Here is a 19,134-nt window from a genome sequence, read left to right as displayed (position 1 = left end):
TGGGCTTAGCAACAATCCTTTTGGTTGGCAGCTGTATGCTGTACAGGAGATCAGACGTGCAGAGAAAATAATAAATAAAATTAGGGTGGGAAAAGTTTATACATTTTTATAGACACTGTATAGAGTGACAAAAAGTGTGGAATACCTATTTCATTTTTTAAGTTGTCTTTTTAGATTGGCACTGTTAAAATTGAGTTATTTTCTGAATTAAAGAATTTCAGTTTGAGAATTAGATTACGCTCTCTTCAGAGTGGAAGTTTCAGTAATGGTTTTTGGGAACACATGTCCAGTTAATCTTTTTTTAGGACATGTGTGAAATTACTCTGAATTATAAATTACTCAACACATTTTTTACTTAACTGCTGTTGCATAAATTCTAAATATTTGTTCTTGATTTTGTATAAAGTAACTTGAGCACTGACTTAGTGTTAAATAAATGAAAATAGTGGCAAAGATTTTGTGACCAGTAGCAAAGGAATAGCACGCACCGTTTAATACATCTACAGCTGCCCACAGATGTTTGTGAGCTTTTGAGTGGCAACTTGCAATATTTAGAGAGCCTTTCCAACATGGCGCCCTCCACAAGGGATCTGTGGCATGTGTGTGAGGCCATTTCAATCAATCAGCTTAAAGAATTAACACTGAGCCATGCAGAGTCTAAACCAGTCCCAGCTGCTGTACAATTATATCAGTTAGGTAGGAATTAGAATATTTAGCTCATTGTAAAATTATATACAGAATGTAAAGAGTAAAAGAAAGATGGGATTAAGAGAGAAAGCAATAAAAGAAACAAAAAAGCTAAATGCAAATATCAGATCTGCAACAATAATTAAAATCTAGAGAAATTAAATTGTAAAATTAAATTTTCAGGCCAGGGAAGTTGTTTGCCAGTAATTATAATACTGTTAAAATTTCACTTACATCAGAATGCATCAACATTAACTTCTTCTGACTGAATTACTTGGTAAGTATAAGGACTTCATGCCCTTGAATGCTAAAATCTACTGGTTTAGCAAAGCTTGTGGAAGTGCATCAACTTCTGATTTCTGCCATTGTGTTTGCTGTTAGATTTACTCCATAATGATGATGAGCATTAGAAACCTCCTTGTTATTTGTATCGCAAAATTCACCTCATTTCCATTCATGACATTCCACCATTTTCCCCAGCAGACAAAAGGGTATTTCACAATCTCAGAAATAATATCCACTAATTATCACCAAAACAATTAAATGATTTTTTAAAAACTTTGAATAGCGAGAAATAGTAATAATATTGCAATAGTAATAAGATTTTGAAATGAGTAGTTTCAAATACAAATCATGAGCCGAACTTTTTGAAATCTTTACAGTGCTTTGGATAAAATGGAAGGCATGCTAATGACAAACTGTTCAAATGCCAAATTTACTTGTGCTGCTGTTATCCTTGTAGAATAATGGTGTCATATAATTCACATGAGACTAGAAAGAGAATTATTTTGTGGTTACAAAACAAAGTTATGGGCTTGTTCAGACCATGCTATGCGTCACATACTGCAATCACTCAAAACCTTAAATTCTTCACAAATTGCATTGACTAAGCTGGTTGGCAGTAAAATTCATTTCCATCACATTACAGCAGCCTAGAGATGGAAAAATGCTGGCATCTGCTTTTGATTATTACTTGTGTGAGCCACAGTGTAGAGAGAAGTAATGCAATCATCGCACATGTACACCAGGTAGAATGGGCAGGCTGTGACGTCAGTCAATTTTTGACACTGATTTCATGCACAGTTTGCCATTTTGGACCTTGCCCCTACTAATACCCTTTCTTAAACATGCGCAGCTGCACATGGATTCAGCTCCAGGCGAAGCCCCACCAGTGCTATCCAGAGGCATCACTATCCAACTTTCAGTTAAGGTGCTTTTGACTATCCAAGTGCTGCTGCAGAAGTAATGGAAGTACTGTGTTGTTGGAGGCATTGGCAAATCTTCATTCATTCAGAAGGGAATGGTGCAGGAGCTTTGCCAGGAGTAATGTGGTTTCAAAAATCTGCAAGGGGCAGAACATTCTCCCAGTCATGGGAATTCTAGTTGCCGTTTCTCTTGGCAGATGCAAGAAAAGAAGGTGCTTGCAGATGAAAGAGAAGGTGCAATATCAAAAGGAGGCCTTGCCCACCTAGGCTCTTAAGAGAGCACTTGTCCAACAGGCACCTCAACTAGTAGCAATATCTGTAATGGCTATACTTCGTGGAGGAGGAAATAGTGGAACTGTGTCACCTGCGTCACACTTGCAGTCTGAGAGCAAGACAAGAATAGTACTGCCAGCTTCCATCAAGGTCAGCATAGCCTTCATTTTCTATAGCAGTGAATCTTTCTAGGCTAGAACTGGCTACATCACCAATATATCTCAGTTCACAGTCCTTTGTTGCATCCAGAAGGTCATTGAGGCCTTTATTCCAGGAGAGACTTCTCTTGAAGCAGAAGGAGGGATTTCGGAAGTGAGCACTTGGGTTGCCATCACCCTTCATGGTGTTCAATGCTCGAGGCACTGGAGCGAACACAAATTCAGCTTGAATTTGTGACAGTGAATCCCACTCCCCCACCCCCAAGGACAACTCACCTGTGTCCTCCACATCCTTTCTGGTGCCCCATGAGCATTGAACACCCTGAAGAGTGATGGCAGTCTGAGCACTCACCTCTGAAATCCTCTTGGAGGTCAATTTGCCAGCTTCATGTTTATGTAGACCTGTTGTAAATGGCACGCAAGAGCCTGCTGAATATTCAGTGATGGGGGAAGTTCTGGAGTGACTGCTAGCTAATGAGATGTTAATGTATTAAAATGAAGTTCCCGGGCTCCCACAGCACGTTTTCTGTTACTCTGCTAGTGAGAGGGCTTGAAAATTGGAAATCAGGATCTCATAGAAATCATAGAATCCTACAGTGCAGAAAGAGGCCATTCGGCCCATCGCGTCTGCACCAACCACAATCCCACCCAGGCCCTAGCCCCATATCCCTACATATTTATCCACTAATCCCGCTAACCTATGCATCCCGGGACACTAAGGGGCAATTTAGAATGGCCAATCAACCTAGCCCACAGATCTTTGGACTGTGGGAGGAAACCGGAGCACCCGGAGGAAACCCACGCAGACACAGGGCGAATGTGCAAACTCCACACAGACAGTGACCCGAGCCGGGAATCGAACCCAGATCCCTGGAGCTGTGACACAGTGGCACAGTGCTACCGTGCCACCCCATTCTCGCCAGCGAGAATCATGCTTTCTGACTTTCTTCGGATTTTGTGCCAGCGAACACGTGTCCGGAGAGTTCGGCCACAAAATCACTCCAATGTCTTACAAGTTGTACTTAATATTATACAGTTCTAACAAGCAGCTTATCGCGTGTGGCACTGTTAAACCTTTCATTTTGTTCTGCAATTATAAAGTTACAAAGGTTTAATCGAAACAAGTCAATAAAATGAGAAAAATCAGCATAACGTTTACCAATCACAAGAAATAAGCATGACATGGTACAAACCTTAACAGCTAACTATGATATTCCAAGTCAAACACCACACACACACACCTTTCTAGGCTTGGCACAAAAACCAAGTGTGCTCATATGATGCTGGATTTTGCAGCTTTTTAACACCTGCTGTGAATTGGTTCTTTATCATAGAAATCATAGAAACCCTACAGTGCAGAAGGAGGTCATTCGGCCCATTGAGTCTGCACCGACCACAATCCCACTCAGGCTCTACCCCCACATATTTTACCCACTAATCCCTCTAACCTACGCATCCCAGGACTCTAAGGGGCAATTTTTTTTTAAACCTGGCCAATCAACCTAACCCGCACATATGTTGGATTGAAACACTGAGACTTCCTAGTCCTGGAACTTTCAGCACGCCTCTGGAGAGAGAGAAAGGCAGAGACACTGCCAGCCTCCACCAGCTTCTAGCCAGCAACTAATAGACAGCAGAATTTTTCAACTCCAGAAAGAAGGGAAAACAACAGCCACTGCTTTGTGTGTCTCAACCGAATAGCATCCAAACTGAAACTAAATCCTGTGCACTTTGCTATAGGAAAAAAACTGTCCCCAGGCAGCATGCGACCTGTAAATCATGCTCCACCCAATAATTCCAAAAGGACCATAAAATCCACAGGACACTGTGTTAGTCCAGATTAAAAATAAACAAGCGGCCCATTATATTGCTTCAGTAACAGTTAGAGGACACCGGCAACAGACAAAACTGGGCCAATAAAAACTTGCAAAGGAACTGCTTCAAAAAGTTGCAAAGAAACATGATTAAAATACATTTCTTAAAGGCACAGTATCGTCACATATCTGATATTAATGTTGCAATCCTACCAAAATGAAGTACATGCTTTAGTTGCAGGTGAGAACAACTGTTACTAACTGGAGAAAGGTTAGGGCATTATGCCTAAGTATTGATAAGAACCTATTTCTATCTGTGTGGGGAGGGAAAAGAGAGTTTCTGCCTATGTCCTCTGGATTTTGTGAACAAACCTATGTTAAGGAACTGACTTCGGATTCCTCCTCCGCTCAGTGAATGAGTAGTGAAGTATAACATGATACAAATGGCGTTCACGTAGTTTTCTTAACTTAAATACAGAGGAAAATGTTTTTTTTCTCATTTTCTTTGTTAAAAGAAAAATACTTTCAATCAGTCCTTTAAGTTTGCTATGGAGATCATGTATGCCTGATTGATAACTAGCTTCACAATTATCTTCCTCAATCACTTCCTTCACAACAGATTTTATCGTTTTATGGTCTTGATCAACAACAGATGCTGACTCCGGTCATTAGTCAAGTAATTTTCTAGTTTATCCAGGAGATGTACTACAGCTCTCAGCACACTTTCATATTCTTCTCACTGACGCTTCAACGTCTTTCACAATTTCATCCAAATATTTGTTTCCTCTTATTTTCCAATCCTTTTCCAATCTTATTAATCTTTTATTCACCTCAGCAGCTGTTTTTAGTGAGTTAAGCTCATCAACTACTCAGTGAATTCATTTGCCCTTGTTTCAGAGTCATTTGCAGAACTTTACACAAGCCTAATAATGTCACATGACGTTATGTTCATTTGGGGATCTTTCCATGGTCACTGACTGCTCCTTAGATTTGTTTTACTTTATTCATTAAATCAGTGATCAGCAGCCTAGGAGTGGGCCGCATGAATGGCCCTCCTTCATCTCAGTGGGCCGCAAGATTGAAATTGGTCATGTGCACTAAATATGACCCCATGAATAAGATTAAATGCATTTATTTCACGTCAAATATTTCATAATGAGTTATAAAAATGTTTAATCATTCATATATTAATAGAACTGTCATCATCTTCAAATGGGGAGAACAAAAGAAATATTTACACTTGCGTGTATTACAATTTACTGTGCTTATCAATATTAGTCCCACCTACAACTATAAGGACTACATTTCCTAATCTCACAGGTTTGAGATATTTATTAGTTATTTATTTATCTTTATTTTATTAATAAACCTACTGCTCCCAACAATTTTACTACTGTTATTATAGAAGCCTTATTGTGAAGAAAACCTTACAGTTGCCATTAAATTGTACCAGTATTTAAAAGATAAAGGAGGAAAACAAGTAAAATATTCACCAACGAACTGTTCCGCGATCACACTTTCTTAAACTCTTTTAGATCCTAGCTCCAGTCTCATTCTCACAAACTCCACTTTCACCCCCTTTACTAATGATTCATGGGCCGCATTTCCAACCTTGATGGGCAGGCCACAGATTGCCCAGCACTGCAATAAGTCTTCAATCTGTTCAAAATGTTCCTCACGATACTCAATAGAAATTTCTGATAGCTGAATTTCAAGCTTTAATTGAAGATCCACCTTTGTTGAATTTGCTCCACAAGTTTATCATTTGGGCTTCTTAAGTCCTCTTTCAAGAGTTCTACTTCTTGTGACTTCATAGCTGAAATGCTCCAGCCAAGAGTACATAAAGGGCAAAAGAGTAACAAGGGAGAGAGTAGGGCCTCTTAAAGATCAGCAAGGTCATCACAAGAGATGGGTGAGATCCTAAATGAATATTTCTCATCAGTATTTACTGTTGAGAAAAGCATGGATGTTAGGGAACTTGGGGAAATAAATAGTGATGTCTTGAGGAGTGTACATATTACAGAGAAGGAGGTGCTGGAAGTCTTAAAGTGCATCAAGATAGATAAATCCCCGGGACCTGATGAAGTATACCCCAGGACGTTGTGGGAGGCGAGGGAGGAAATTGCGGGTCCCCTCGCCGAGATATTTGAATCATCGATAGTCACAGGTGAGGTGCCTGAAGATTGGAGAGTGGCAAATGTTGTGCCTTTGTTTAAAAAAGGCTGCAGGGAAAAGCCTGGGAACTACAAGCCAGTGAGCCTCACATCTGTGGTGGGTAAATTGTTGGAAGGTATTTTGAGAGACAGGATCTACGGGCATTTAGAGAGGAAAGGACTAATTAGGGACAGTCAGCGTGGCTTTGTGAGTGGAAAATCATGTCTCACAAATTTAATTGAGTTTTTTGAAGGGGTAACCAAGAAGGTAGATGAGGGCAGTGCAGTTGATGTTGTCTACATGGACTTTAGCAAGGCCTTTGACAAGGTACCGCATGGTAGGTTGTTGCATAAAGTTAAATCTCATGGGATCCAGGGTGAGGAATCTAGATGGATACAAAATTGGCTTCTTGACAGAAGCCAGAGTGTGGTTGTAGAGAGTTGTTTTTCAAACTGGAGGCCTGTGACTAGCGGTGTGCCTCAGGGATCAGTGCTGGGCCCACTGTTATTTGTCATTTATATTAATGATTTGGATGAGAATATAGGGGGCATGGTTAGTAAGTTTGCAGATGACACCAAGATTGGTGGCATAGTGGACAGTGAAGAAAGTTATCTCCAATTGCAACGGGATCTTGATCAATTGGGCCAGTGGGCTAACGAATGGTAGATGGCGTTTAATTTAGACAAATGTGAAGTGATGCATTTTGGTAGATTGAACCAGGGCAGGACTTACTCAGTTAATGGTAGGGTGTTGGGGAGAGTTACAGAACAAAGAGATCTAGGGGTACATGTTCATAGCTCCTTGAAAGTGGAGTCACAGGTGGACAGAGTGGTGAAGAAGGCATTCGGCATGCTTGGTTTCATTGGTCAGAACATTGAATACAGGAGTTGGGACATCTTGTTGAAGTTGTACAAGACATTGGTAAGGTCGCACTTGGAATACTGTGTGCAATTCTGGTCACCCTATTATAGAAAGGATATTATTAAACTAGAAACAGTGCAGAAAAGATTTACTAGGATGCTACCAGGACTTGATGGATTGAGTTATAAGGAGAGGCTGGATAGACTGGGACTTTTTCCTCTGGAGCGTAGGAGGCTGAGGGGTGACCTTATAGAGGTCTATAAAATAATGAGGGGCATAGACAGGGTAGATAGTCAATATCTTTTCCCAAAGGTAGGGGAGTCTAAACTAGAGGGCATAGGTTTAGGGTGAGCGGGGAGAGATGCAAAAGTGTCCAGAGGGGCAATTTTTTCACACAGAGGGTGGGGAGTGTCTGGAACAAGCTGCCAGAGGTAGTAGTAGAGGTGGGTACAATTTTATCTTTTAAAAAGCATTTAGATAGTAACATGGGTACGGTGGGTATAGAGGGATATGGGCCAAATGCGGGCAATTAGGATTAGTTTAGGGATTTTTTAAAAAAGGGCAGCATGGACAAGTTGGGCCGAAGGGCCTGTTTCCATGCTGTAAACCTCTATGACTCTAAGGGTACATCCTGGTAAATTTCCTCTGCATGCTCTCTGGTGCAACCACATCCTTCCCATAGTGTGGCAGCCAGAACTGCACACACTACTTTAGCTGTGCCCTAGTGAGTGTTTTATACTGCTCCATCATAACCTCTCTGCTCTTATATCCTATGTCTCAGGTAATAAAGGCAAGTATCCCATATGCCTTCTTAACCATCTTATCTATCTGTCCTTTTGCTTTCAGGGATGTTTGGACAGGTACTTAAGTTTCCTCTGGTCCTCTGTACTTCCTAGTGTCCTACTGTCCATTCTATATTCCCTTGCCTTGTTAGTCCTCCCAAAATGCAGCACCTGACACTTTCCAGGATTAAATTCCATTATCGACCTTTCTGTCAATCTGACCAGCCCATCGATATTGCCCTGTAACCTGAGGCTTTCCTCATCGCTCTTTACCACACCAGCTGCGAACTTACTGATCATACCTCCCACATTCACATCTAGATTATTAATGTACACTACAAATGGCAAAGGAGTGTGCACCAATCACTGTGGTACGCCACTGGGCTCTTCTCCCTAAAGCTAGACTATTTCCTATTCCTCCTGTTTCCCTCTGGATCCCAGGCTGTGCATGCATGGAAACTCCCAGGGCCTGTTGGGATTTGGAGTTCCTGACCCTCACTTGCCAACTGGTCAAGTCTAGATTTTGTAATATAGGCCATCACAGCATGCTCTCGGCTAAAATCCTGAAACAAAACACAACATAACTATTCCAGATCAATTTTCTCCAACAACACCTCAAATAAATGTCCAATACTCTTCATCCTTTCCCTTACCATCTGTCTTGCAGGTGTTTTTGCCTGCCTTGTCCTCCTGCATAGTGTTACCTCAGTGGCTGCAGTATGGTTGATGGTTACTTAATTTCAATGTGGGAACTCTTGTTCTTGAGGGCCTGCCTTTGGACTCTACCATTTTGACATGGGCATATGTAATTTGGGCTGGCTGGCAGGCAGCAATATGAACATTGGCAGAGTGACACAGGTAAAAGCATAGTGAGCATCCAAAGAGAGCCATTGGGCGTTCCTTGGGGACACTCCTCGGCACCATTAGTAATCTGCTGAAGCACAGATTGCTGGATTATTATTGAAAATCTGAAAACCCCTGTGAGCACTGATACCTCCAACCAAGATAGCAGCAACTTGAACCTGCGTGGCACCAATCTGGGCATGCATGGCAACAAGCAGAGACCTCATGATCTCAGTGTGAGCTTTTACTGTAGCACTCAGACATTGGTGGCTTCTGCCTGTGCTGCAGTTCTCACTGAACCTCGGGACCACTTGGGATCTTCCCTCTGCCATGCCACAAGAGTCTCATTCCTCAGGCCTTCACCCAATCCCCAACCTGCTCTGCTGGCTGGAGGTCTTGACGGGAATTGCCTGAAGCAACCCTGCAGTAGTGGGAAAGGAGGCCTGAAGCAACATTCCAGTGCTGGCAGCCCTTCGACAATGGCAGCAGCATACTGGACCATGATAGTTGACAACATAATCACTGCCTGAGTTTCCACCTCCAGCTGCTGAATGGTCAGACCCCCTACTTGCTAACCATTAATTGACCAGCTGGCATGAAATCTCAACGAGATCAGAAATTTGGACTTTGGAGCAGGACTGCCTTTGTCTCCTCTCTGATTCACAGAAAATTCCAGCCATTATATGACTTTTCCGTGATGCTGCTCTTGGGACTTTTTTCTAGTCATCACTCTCTTGTCACAAGTTTGTTGTCTGTGAGAGAAGCAATCCAGAGCACAGACTTTGATTACTCATGACTTTCTGAAAATGTTTTCTTGTGGGTGATAAAAGATTTTCTATGAACATACTTTCTTGTACCTCATTGTTCATGATATAACAAAGAACTTTACAGTGCCATTAATTGGAAAAGACCCCTTCGTATTGTGTCTCATTTTATGTTTCACTTTCATTCAATTTATGAATTTTTGTTCTTTATTAAACCATCTGCTGTACCTTAATCAATTTATATTTCGTATAAAATCATCAAATAAAATTGAACTTGGTCCACAATGTACAAGTTTTATTTAGACCAGTAGGATAAATTAGATTAGTAGGAGCTTTTTTTAAAATATTGTTCTCAATTTATAGGTGGTAGATTGTTGTGGGAAAATCACCACTCGGAGTCAGACTTAAAGATTCAACACGCAGTTTTATCGGACAAAGTTTTAGGAGAAGCGCTGGGCTCTCCGCAGTGCGCGCAGTCACCTTCTCAACTTTAAAATGGCAGTTGAGCATCTTTTATACATTTTCAAATAATGGACAAGAACGGACGTCGGCAGTTAACACATCGTTATGCATTTATTTCCCCATCAAAGACTGATCTTGTTACAAAAACTCATTGTTTTGGCTCTGCTTTATCTCAAGCTAAGGTGCCTCAAGGTCTGATCTGTTTCCTGCAGCAATTTAGACACTAACATGTTTTAACTTGCTCAATGTCTGTGGCCAAGTCAGCACGTCTTAATGTCTTTTCCCTGAGTCCATTTTGTGCCAGGTAACCATCTTGTATCCTTTAATTTTGATTTTACTCCAACATTGATGAAGGCTATCATGAATTTGAAAAAATATATTTTTGATCATAGATTTACTTGAACTCCAAAACTTTCAGTCAGTTACTCTGAGATCCTGCTAATTATCACTGCTCCAGATTTTCTTCCTTGCTTTTCTAATTTCTTTCATTTTACCAGCAGAAGTCAAACTAGGATAATGTACTCAAGATGTGGCTGTGTATATTTATAGCATTTTAGTTCTGCAAAATAATGTAACCAACTAATCTTGGATCATCACAGCTGAGTTATGTCACACCCAAATGTTAGATAATGTGATACTCTGTGTATATACTTTCTCTCTCTCGCTCTCTCCTCTCCTCAGGTGCTATGCCCTATGATGGTGTTCACAACCAAGGAATCCATGTTTTGGTCCATGGCTATGCTTGGCAAAGCCTTACACAATTTGCCATTGCCTTCTATAGGTTCTGGCTGACCTGGGAACTCTCCTGCTCTTGCCACTTGCCACAGGCTTATTGGTAGGGTTTGCAAGTTGATAATCAAACTGTTTGGCCATGTTATGAATGAACATTCCGTGGCCATCAAGTCCTGTACCTCCAATAAAAAGTGCAAGGAGGCTCTAGACTTCTTTGTCATGGAGACAGGGTCAGCTTTTCAGCTGGCTTTAATACTCTCCCTCTTTTCCCTGCCCCGATAAATGGGGATAGCTGGAATACTAGGGATGGGAATAGTGTGGACTTAAATAAGTCAATAAACTTTCTCCAGCAAAGAAAGCAGCTATGGCTTTTCTTTTAGACCCATACTGGTTGGTGAAGTTGAGTAACACATCAAACCTCCCTTTGCCCTTTAAAGTCTTAAATCTCTTCGAAAACTTCCTGTCTAAATCACTGATCAGCTCCTGCCACAGCACCAAGCCATCCTTAATCAAGGACGGCACAGTGGTTAGCACAGCTCCAGGGACCCGGGATCAATTCCCGGCTTGGGTCACTGTCTGTGTGGAGTTTGCACATTCTCCTCATGTCTGCGTGGGTTTCCTCCGGGTGCTCCGGTTTCCTCCCACAGTCCAAAGATGTGTGGGTTAGGTTGATTGGCCATGCTAAAAATTGCCCCTTAGTGTCCTGAGATGTGTAGGTTAGAGGGATTAGCGGGTAAATATGTAGGGATATGGGGGTAGGGCCTGGGTGGGATTGTGGTCGGTGCAAACTCGATGGGCCAAATGGCCTCTTTCTGCACTGTAGGGTTTCTATGATTTCTATGAAAGTCATTAGTGATGTTCTCTGAGACTGTCACCATGGTATATATCTCATCTCCTTCCTCCTCTATACATCTTTAAACAGAGTTAGACCCACCGTGCTGCATCTCCAAAGGTGGCTCTGTCTTTGCACTCAAAGCTATCCTGCTGTATCCAGCTCCAGTATCTCCAGCAAAGGTTTCTCTTCCCACTCCTGCACCGTAACCTCCTTTTTGTTGTATATTGGAGAATGACACTAGGGAGCACAGAGGGTTTGAAACAATGAAGCTTTATTTACAGATGCCCTTACATGGCTGTTTCTTCTCTGTCTGTTTTCTGTGCTTGGGACTTGTGTAGTCACTTCCAGTGACATCATAAATGCACTAACACAACAGAATTTCAGTAAGCTAATAAGAATTGGCTTAGAATTAATACAAATACATAACACTCTTCCTCATGTACGTGTAGGCTTTTAAACTGCAAACATAAGGTCAGTTTTCATATCTATAAGGGAAGTTGATGGCCAAGTGGTATGATCACTAGACTGTTAATCCAGAAACTCAGCTAATGTTCTGGGGACCTGGGTTTGACCCTGTCATGGTGGAATTTGAATTCAATAATAAAAATCTGGAATTAAGTATCTACTGATGACCGTGAAACCATTGTTGATTGTCGGAAAAACCCATCTGGTTCATGAATGTCCTTTAGATAAGGAGATCTGCTGTCCCTACCTGGTCTGGCCGACATGTGACTCCAGAGGTCTTAACTTTCAACTGCCCTTGAGCAACTGGGGATGTGCAATAAATCTGACCAGCCAGCGACGCCCAAGTTCCATGAATGAATTTTTTTTTAAATCTGTACAAATGGCAACCATCTCCACCAGCTCTCAACCTTTCAACTACATCTGTGCTGTCATATCTGAAAACCAGTCCTGGGTCATCTGCAACATCCTCCAGTGAAAAGTTGGGAACACCAATACCATCATTTTTGGCTCCTGACATAAACATTATATGCTTGTCATCACCTCTATCCCACTGTCTCCCTGTGACAGGATTGCATTTGACCCCAAGCTGTTACCAGCTTACCTTAGGTAAATATCTATTTACAGTGTTGTTATGCTTGTCCCCATATCAAAACATTAGTTGCATCAACCCAGCCAACCCGTCTCCACTACAATTTTCATTTTAAAATTGTTTTAAAAAAATATACAACCACCAGAACACATTCCCAATTACTGGAGTGTCTGACTTTTCATTTATCATGATTTTCTAACGTATATATCTCATACCATTAGTAATAAGAAATCTTGGTATCCTGATTTAAGATGTATCCACCGAAAAGACCACAAATGTAAAACATAGATCTTCTGAAAGTTTCGTGCCAACAACATTCAATTGCAATACGTTAGTAGGTAGGAAAATAAGCACAAATAGAAATGAACATCAACCTTTCAAGTGCTGTACTCTTAGTGTTGTGAGAAGTTGTTTGAAATCGGTTTTCTAGGATTACCAATCTGTTCCAGTTCTGTTGCCGTAGTTCAAGGCTGAGTTCCATTATGTAGGAAAGGAAGAAGCATGAAAACAAAACTGTAAGCCAGTTAGCTTCTCATCAGTCGAAGGCAAGATGCTCAAATCTCTTATTAGGACACTTAGAAAATCGTACTATCATTAAGTATAGTCAACACCTATTTACGAAGAGGAATTTGTGTTGACAAATATGTTGGGAGGCTTTTGAGGATGTTGCTAGTGGAATGGATAACGAGGAACCAGGGGATGTGGTGTACTTAGATTCTCAAAAAATCATTCAATAACGTGCCACAAAGCAATTGTTGCACAAAATCAGAACTAATGGGATTGGGCAAAATCAACATGGATTGAGGATTGTCTATATGGGCAGAAAGTAGGAATAAATGTGACATTTTCAGACCAGCAGGTTGGAACTAGCAGAATCAGTACCTGAGCCTCAGCTGTTTACAGTCCATATGAACAGATCACATGAGGGGACTAAGTGCAATGTATCCAAGTTTGCTCGTTAGGAAAATAAATGATGAAGAGGACGCAAAGAGGTTGCAGAGGGAGATGGTGTTGAATGAGTGAGCAGGAATATGGTAGATAGAAAACAATGTGGTTTAGTGTGTAGTTATCCAGTTTGGCAGGAAATATAAGAAGTAGAATAACACTTTTTGAGTGCTAAGGGACAGGGAAGTGTTTGCATTCAAAAGTGACCTGAGTGTCCTTGCATATGAATCACGGAAAGTTAGCATGCAGGCAATTAGGAAGACAAATAGCACATTGTCTTTGTTACATTGCAATTGAAATAAAAGAACAAATAAGTCTCCCTACAATTATACAGGACATTGTTGAGGCTATATCCAGAGGATTGTGTGTATTTTTGGTTTCCTTACCCAAAAAGGAAACTTGCCCTAGAGGGAGTATAACAAATGCTTACTCAACTGGTACTTGGGATGTCCTATGAGAAGAGATTGAAAAGACTAGGCCTATGTTCCCTGAAGTTTAGAAGAATAAGACATCTAATTTGAACATATAAAATTCTCAAAGGGCTTGAGAGAAAAGATGTTTGCCCTGATTAGGGAATCTAGAACTCAGGACCACAGTTTTAGAATAAGGGGTCAGCCATTTAGGACTGAGATGTTTCTTCGCTTAAAGAGTTGTGAATCTTTGGAAATGTCTACCCCAGGGAGCTATAGCTGTTGAATCATTGAGTATGTTCAAGAAAGAGGTCAATAAGTGTTTGGGTGCGAAGTCAATTGAAGGATATGGGAATAGTGCAGGAAGGTAGAGTGGATCAAATGGCCGACTCCAGCTCGTATTTCTTCTGTTCTTATGTACTTAGTACTTAGCATTCCATGTCCTGGACAAGTGATGTGAAACATAGCAGCTTCTGGACTCATGGTTGCCAATCTGCATTTCTTACTTTGAAAGTTCACTGTTATCACTATTTTGTGTTGGAGTATTGTTAGTAGATCAAGGAAGTAGTTGTTGTCTCCTGCAGGTGGCATTGTATAAACTGTGTTTGAAAAATGGAGACTTAATATTTGTTGATTTACTGTTGCATTGTTTTCTGCATTCCTAAAAATTATTGTTGTGTATGCAGGTATGTATTCCATGGTGAGGAAGAAAAGTATATGTTATGTGCAAGTGTCTACTTGGGTTCTTGATACATTTAAGGAACCTTTTCAAAACTATATTATTTTGTAACATTCAAACAAATAAATTAGCATACAATAGAGACATTTCCTTAGATTCAAGAGGCCATGAGATCTGTTTCAATAATGTTGTCGTTGTCATAGACTTTAACTCTCAGTGCTGCAGTTGAGGTAGCTGTTAAGCAGGAACAAGCCCTGGTTAGTTTACTTGTCAGTCTCCAATATGTCCTAGTTTTGATACAATTTTCCCGTCAAGGTTTGACTTCATCTAACCGCATGCCCAATCTTCACAATTTAAACCTTCAATTTACTGTCCAATTTCTAAGCAATGCAAGGGTCTTTCATTGATAAGAGTATTTCTCATATTTACCAATGATGTAGGGTGAAAGAACTGCATTTCACATTTATAATAAGCTAGGAGATAGAATGAGCTGGTTAATGAATTGAAGAAAATGCAAATGTTTAAACAGGATTTTTTTTAAATGACAAATTAAATGTTTGAATGTTTCATACAAAGTAGTGTTTTAGTCGCTTATTGTTTTATAGATAAAATATTGCAGTCATAAAATTGTCCCTGATGTTTCAGTAGTTTTATATTACTGATGTTCAGTTCAGTGCCTCAGTATATGAGCTGCAAACAAAGTCAAATGATTTCTCAAAGGAGATGGGGGTGTCTCTCATTTGCCTAGCTGTTTAAGGGTTAAATTATGTTGCAATGATGTGAGCACGATGGCATATTCATACAACTTGTGTTCCCTGAAATCTGGAAGAAAGTCACATTGACTGTACTCTTTGCACAATATTGAATTTATCATTGCAATAATTAAAACAGTTCACTTTATTTTTCCCATATCGTGCAGGTTAAAAGGTTTAATTTTGTCTTCCTTTTACAGTATGTGTAGAAAACATGGAGAAGAACCTTAAGCAGATGGAGAAACAGCTTCAACAGCTCGAAAAGGATTTGGAAACTTTTCCTCCACCAGATGACCTGCATGACAAGTTTGTAACAAAGATGTCCATATCCTTCCTGATGGCTGCACAGCTCATGGAGCAATATTTAGTTAAGTCTTACGCAAGTTTATTTTTTTTAATGCATCAGTGAAGCTGCTGCCTCATCACTGATATTAATCATTTTCTAAAGCTGAGGGGCCTGCATATGAGAGTGAGTTAATGAAGGAATGAATAATAGTGTTATACTATTATAAAGCAATTTTCAAAATAGATTTAGCCTTCAGATTCTAAGTAGGATTTGTGGGGCAGGCAAAATACGTTTCAATACTAATTCCATTTTTCACCTTGAATGTGGTAAAAGCTTTATTTCATAGATGACTTTGTTTGACCTCCGAAGTGGCGGATATCCTATGGACAGCTTGCAATGGTTAGATCATCCTATGCAGTTTAATGGTGTCTGGACCTGTCTATGTTCCCTCAGCACTAAAGAGAAAGGACCAAAAGCTTAAAATCTTACAAAAACTATTTTAGGTAGACACACATACAAACAGATGAAAGAGGAGCCACAGGTAGGCTTTTGGCCTCCCAAACATGCTCCACAATTCAACAAGATCATAGCTGATCTGTTTGTGTTTCAAATTCCACATTCCCATCTACACATGATTCCCTTACCTAACAATAACTTATCTATCTCTGCCTTAAAAATATTCAATCACCCTGCGTCCACCATCACCTGAGACAGAGAGTTCCAAAGTCACACATCCCTCGGGGAGAAAAAAAAATTCCTCATCTCTGTCCGAAAAGGGTGTCCCCAAATTTTAAAACAGTGTTCTGTAGCGCTGGACTCACCCACAAGTGAAAATATCCTTTCTACATCCATCTGGTCAAGACTGTTCAGGATCGCGTATACTGCAATCAAGTCATCCCTCATTCTTCTAAACTCCAGTGGAAATGAGTCCAATCTGTCCAATCTTTCACTCATTCCAGGTATCAATCTAGTAAACTTGCTCTGAACCACCTCCAATGCATTTACGTCCTTATTTAAATAAGGAAACCAAAACAGCACACAGTATTCGAGATGGGGTCTCAGCAATGCCCTGTGTAACTGAAGTATGGTAAGAAGTCTCACAAACACCAAGTTAAAGTCCAACAGGTTTATTTGGTAGCAAAAGCCATTAGCTTTCGGAGCGCTCGCTGTTCCTTCGTCAGGTGATTGGGAGTTCTGTTCACAAACAGGGCATATAAAGACACAAACTCAATTTACAAAATAATGGTTGGAATGCGAGTCTTTACAGGTAATCAAGTCTTAAAGATACAGACAATGTGAGTGGAGAGAGCGTTAAGCACAGTTTAAGAGATGTGTATTGTCTCCAGACAGGACAGTTAGTGAGATTTTGCAAGCCCAGGCAAGTCATGGGGGTTACAGATAGTGTGACATGAACCCAAGATCCCGGTTGAGGCCGTCCTCATGTGTGCGGAACTTGGCTATCAGTCTCTGCTCAGCGACTCTGCGTTGTGTGTCGTGAAGGCCGCCTTGGAGAACGCTTACCCGAAGATCAGAGGCCGAATGCCCGTGACCGTTGAAGTGTTCCCCAACAGGAAGAGAACACTCTTGCCTGGTGATTGTCGAGCGATGTTCATTCATCCGTTGTCGCAGCGTCTGCATGGTTTCCCCAATGTACCATGCCTTGGGACATCCTTTCCTGCAGCGTATCAGGTAGACAACGTTGGCCGAGTTGCAAGAGGATGTACCGTGTATCTGGTGGATGGTGTTCTCACGTGAGATGATGGCATCCGTGTCGATGATCCAGCACATCTTGCAGAGGTTGCTGTGGCAGGGTTATGTTGTGTCGTGGTCACTGTTCTCCTGAAGGCTGGGTAGTTTGCTGCGGACAATGGTCTGTTTGAGGTTGAGCGGTTGTTTGAAGGCAAGAAGTGGGGGTGTGGGGATGGCCTTGGCAAGATGTTCGTCTTCATCAATGACATGTTGAAGGCTCCGGAGGAGATGTCGTAGCTTCTCCGCTCCGGGGAAGTACTGGATGACGAAGGGTACTCTGTCCACCGTGTCCCGTGTTTGTCTTCTGAGGAGGTCGGTGCGGTTTTTCGCTATGGTGGGTCGGAACTGTCGATCGATGAGTCGAGCGCCATATCCTGTTCTTATGAGGGCATCTTTCAGCGTCTGGAGGTGTCTGTTACAATCCTCATCATCTGAGCAGATCCTGTGTATACGGAGGACTTGTCCATAGGCAGTGGCTTCTTTAACATGTTTAGGGTGGAAGCTGGAGAAGTGGAGCATCGTGAGGTTATCCATGGGCTTGCGGTACAGTGAAGTGCTGAGGTGACTGTCTTTGATGGAGATGCGTGTGTCCAAGAATGCAACCGATTCCGGAGAGTTGTCCATGGTGAGTCTGATGGTGGGATGGAACTTGTTGATGTATTCATATAGTTGTTTCAGTGATTGTTCACCACGAGTCCAAAGGAAGAAAATGTCATCGATGTATCTAGTGTATAGCATCGGTTGAAGATCCTGTGCGGTGAAGAACTCTTGTTCGAACCTGTGCATGAAGATGTTGGCACATTGAGGTGCGAATTTGGTCCACATGGCTGTTCCGTGTGTCTGGATGAAGAACTGGTTGTTGAAGATGAAGACATTGTGGTCCAGGATGAAGCGGATGAGTTGTAAAATTGCATCTGGAGACTGGCAGTTGTCGGCGTTGAGTACTGAGGCAGTTGCAGCAATGCCATCGTCGTGGGGAATGCTGGTGTAGAGTGCCGAGACATCCATTGTGACGAGGAGCGCTCCTGGTTCAACTGCTCCATGTGTGCTGAGTTTCTGTAGGATGTCCGTAGTGTCGCGACAAAAGCTGGGGGTTCTTTGTACAATGTGTTTCAGGATGCCCTCGACGGAGCCGGAGTGATTCTCGCACAGGATCCCATTGCCCGATACGATGGGACAGCCAGGTGTGTTTGCCTTGTGTATCTTCGGGAGGCAGTAGAGATCTCCAACGCTGGGAGTACATGGGATGAGAGCACGGAGGGTGCTCTGAAGGTCCGGATCAAAGTCTTTTGAGTTGATGGGTGTGTTCTTTGGTCGGATCTGCGGGTAACTGTCTGTCGTGTTCCTCGTTGTTCAGTTGTTGTGTATGTGGTGTGTGTCATGTTCAGAATTCCGAGGGATCCAGGTATTCTCGTGCATGAGTCACAAAGCAATTAAGAGTGTAATGTAATGTTATCCTTTATTATGAGAGGAATCGAACATAGAAGTAAGGCTGTCATACTTCAGTTATGATGTGGAGATGCCGGCGTTGGACTGGGGTAAACACAGTAAGAGGTCTCACAGCACCAGGTTAAAGTCCAACAGGTTTATTTGGTAGCTCTTTTGCTACACACACACACAAACCATCCTAAACTATGCACACACACACAACACACCCACACACACATTTTTGGACTAATTGACATTTGT

General features: G+C 41.6%; 1 protein-coding gene across 1 annotated transcript in view; it reads left to right on the top strand.

Annotated features, from left to right (window-relative positions):
* Nucleotides 1-19,134, top strand: part of LOC144500017 (protein diaphanous homolog 3-like) — a 606,420-nt gene that overhangs the window by 420,297 nt on the left and 166,989 nt on the right. Inside the window, exon 23 of the mRNA XM_078222760.1 lies at nucleotides 15,611-15,735. Coding sequence (XP_078078886.1) covers nucleotides 15,611-15,735 — 125 coding nt within the window. The remainder of the gene's footprint in view (nucleotides 1-15,610; nucleotides 15,736-19,134) is intronic.

Source organism: Mustelus asterias, chromosome 10, assembly GCF_964213995.1.
Source record: "Mustelus asterias chromosome 10, sMusAst1.hap1.1, whole genome shotgun sequence".
Taxonomy (NCBI): domain Eukaryota; kingdom Metazoa; phylum Chordata; class Chondrichthyes; order Carcharhiniformes; family Triakidae; genus Mustelus; species Mustelus asterias.
The sequence above is the reverse complement of the archived record's forward strand: the minus strand, read 5'-3'. Positions and strand labels throughout refer to the sequence as shown.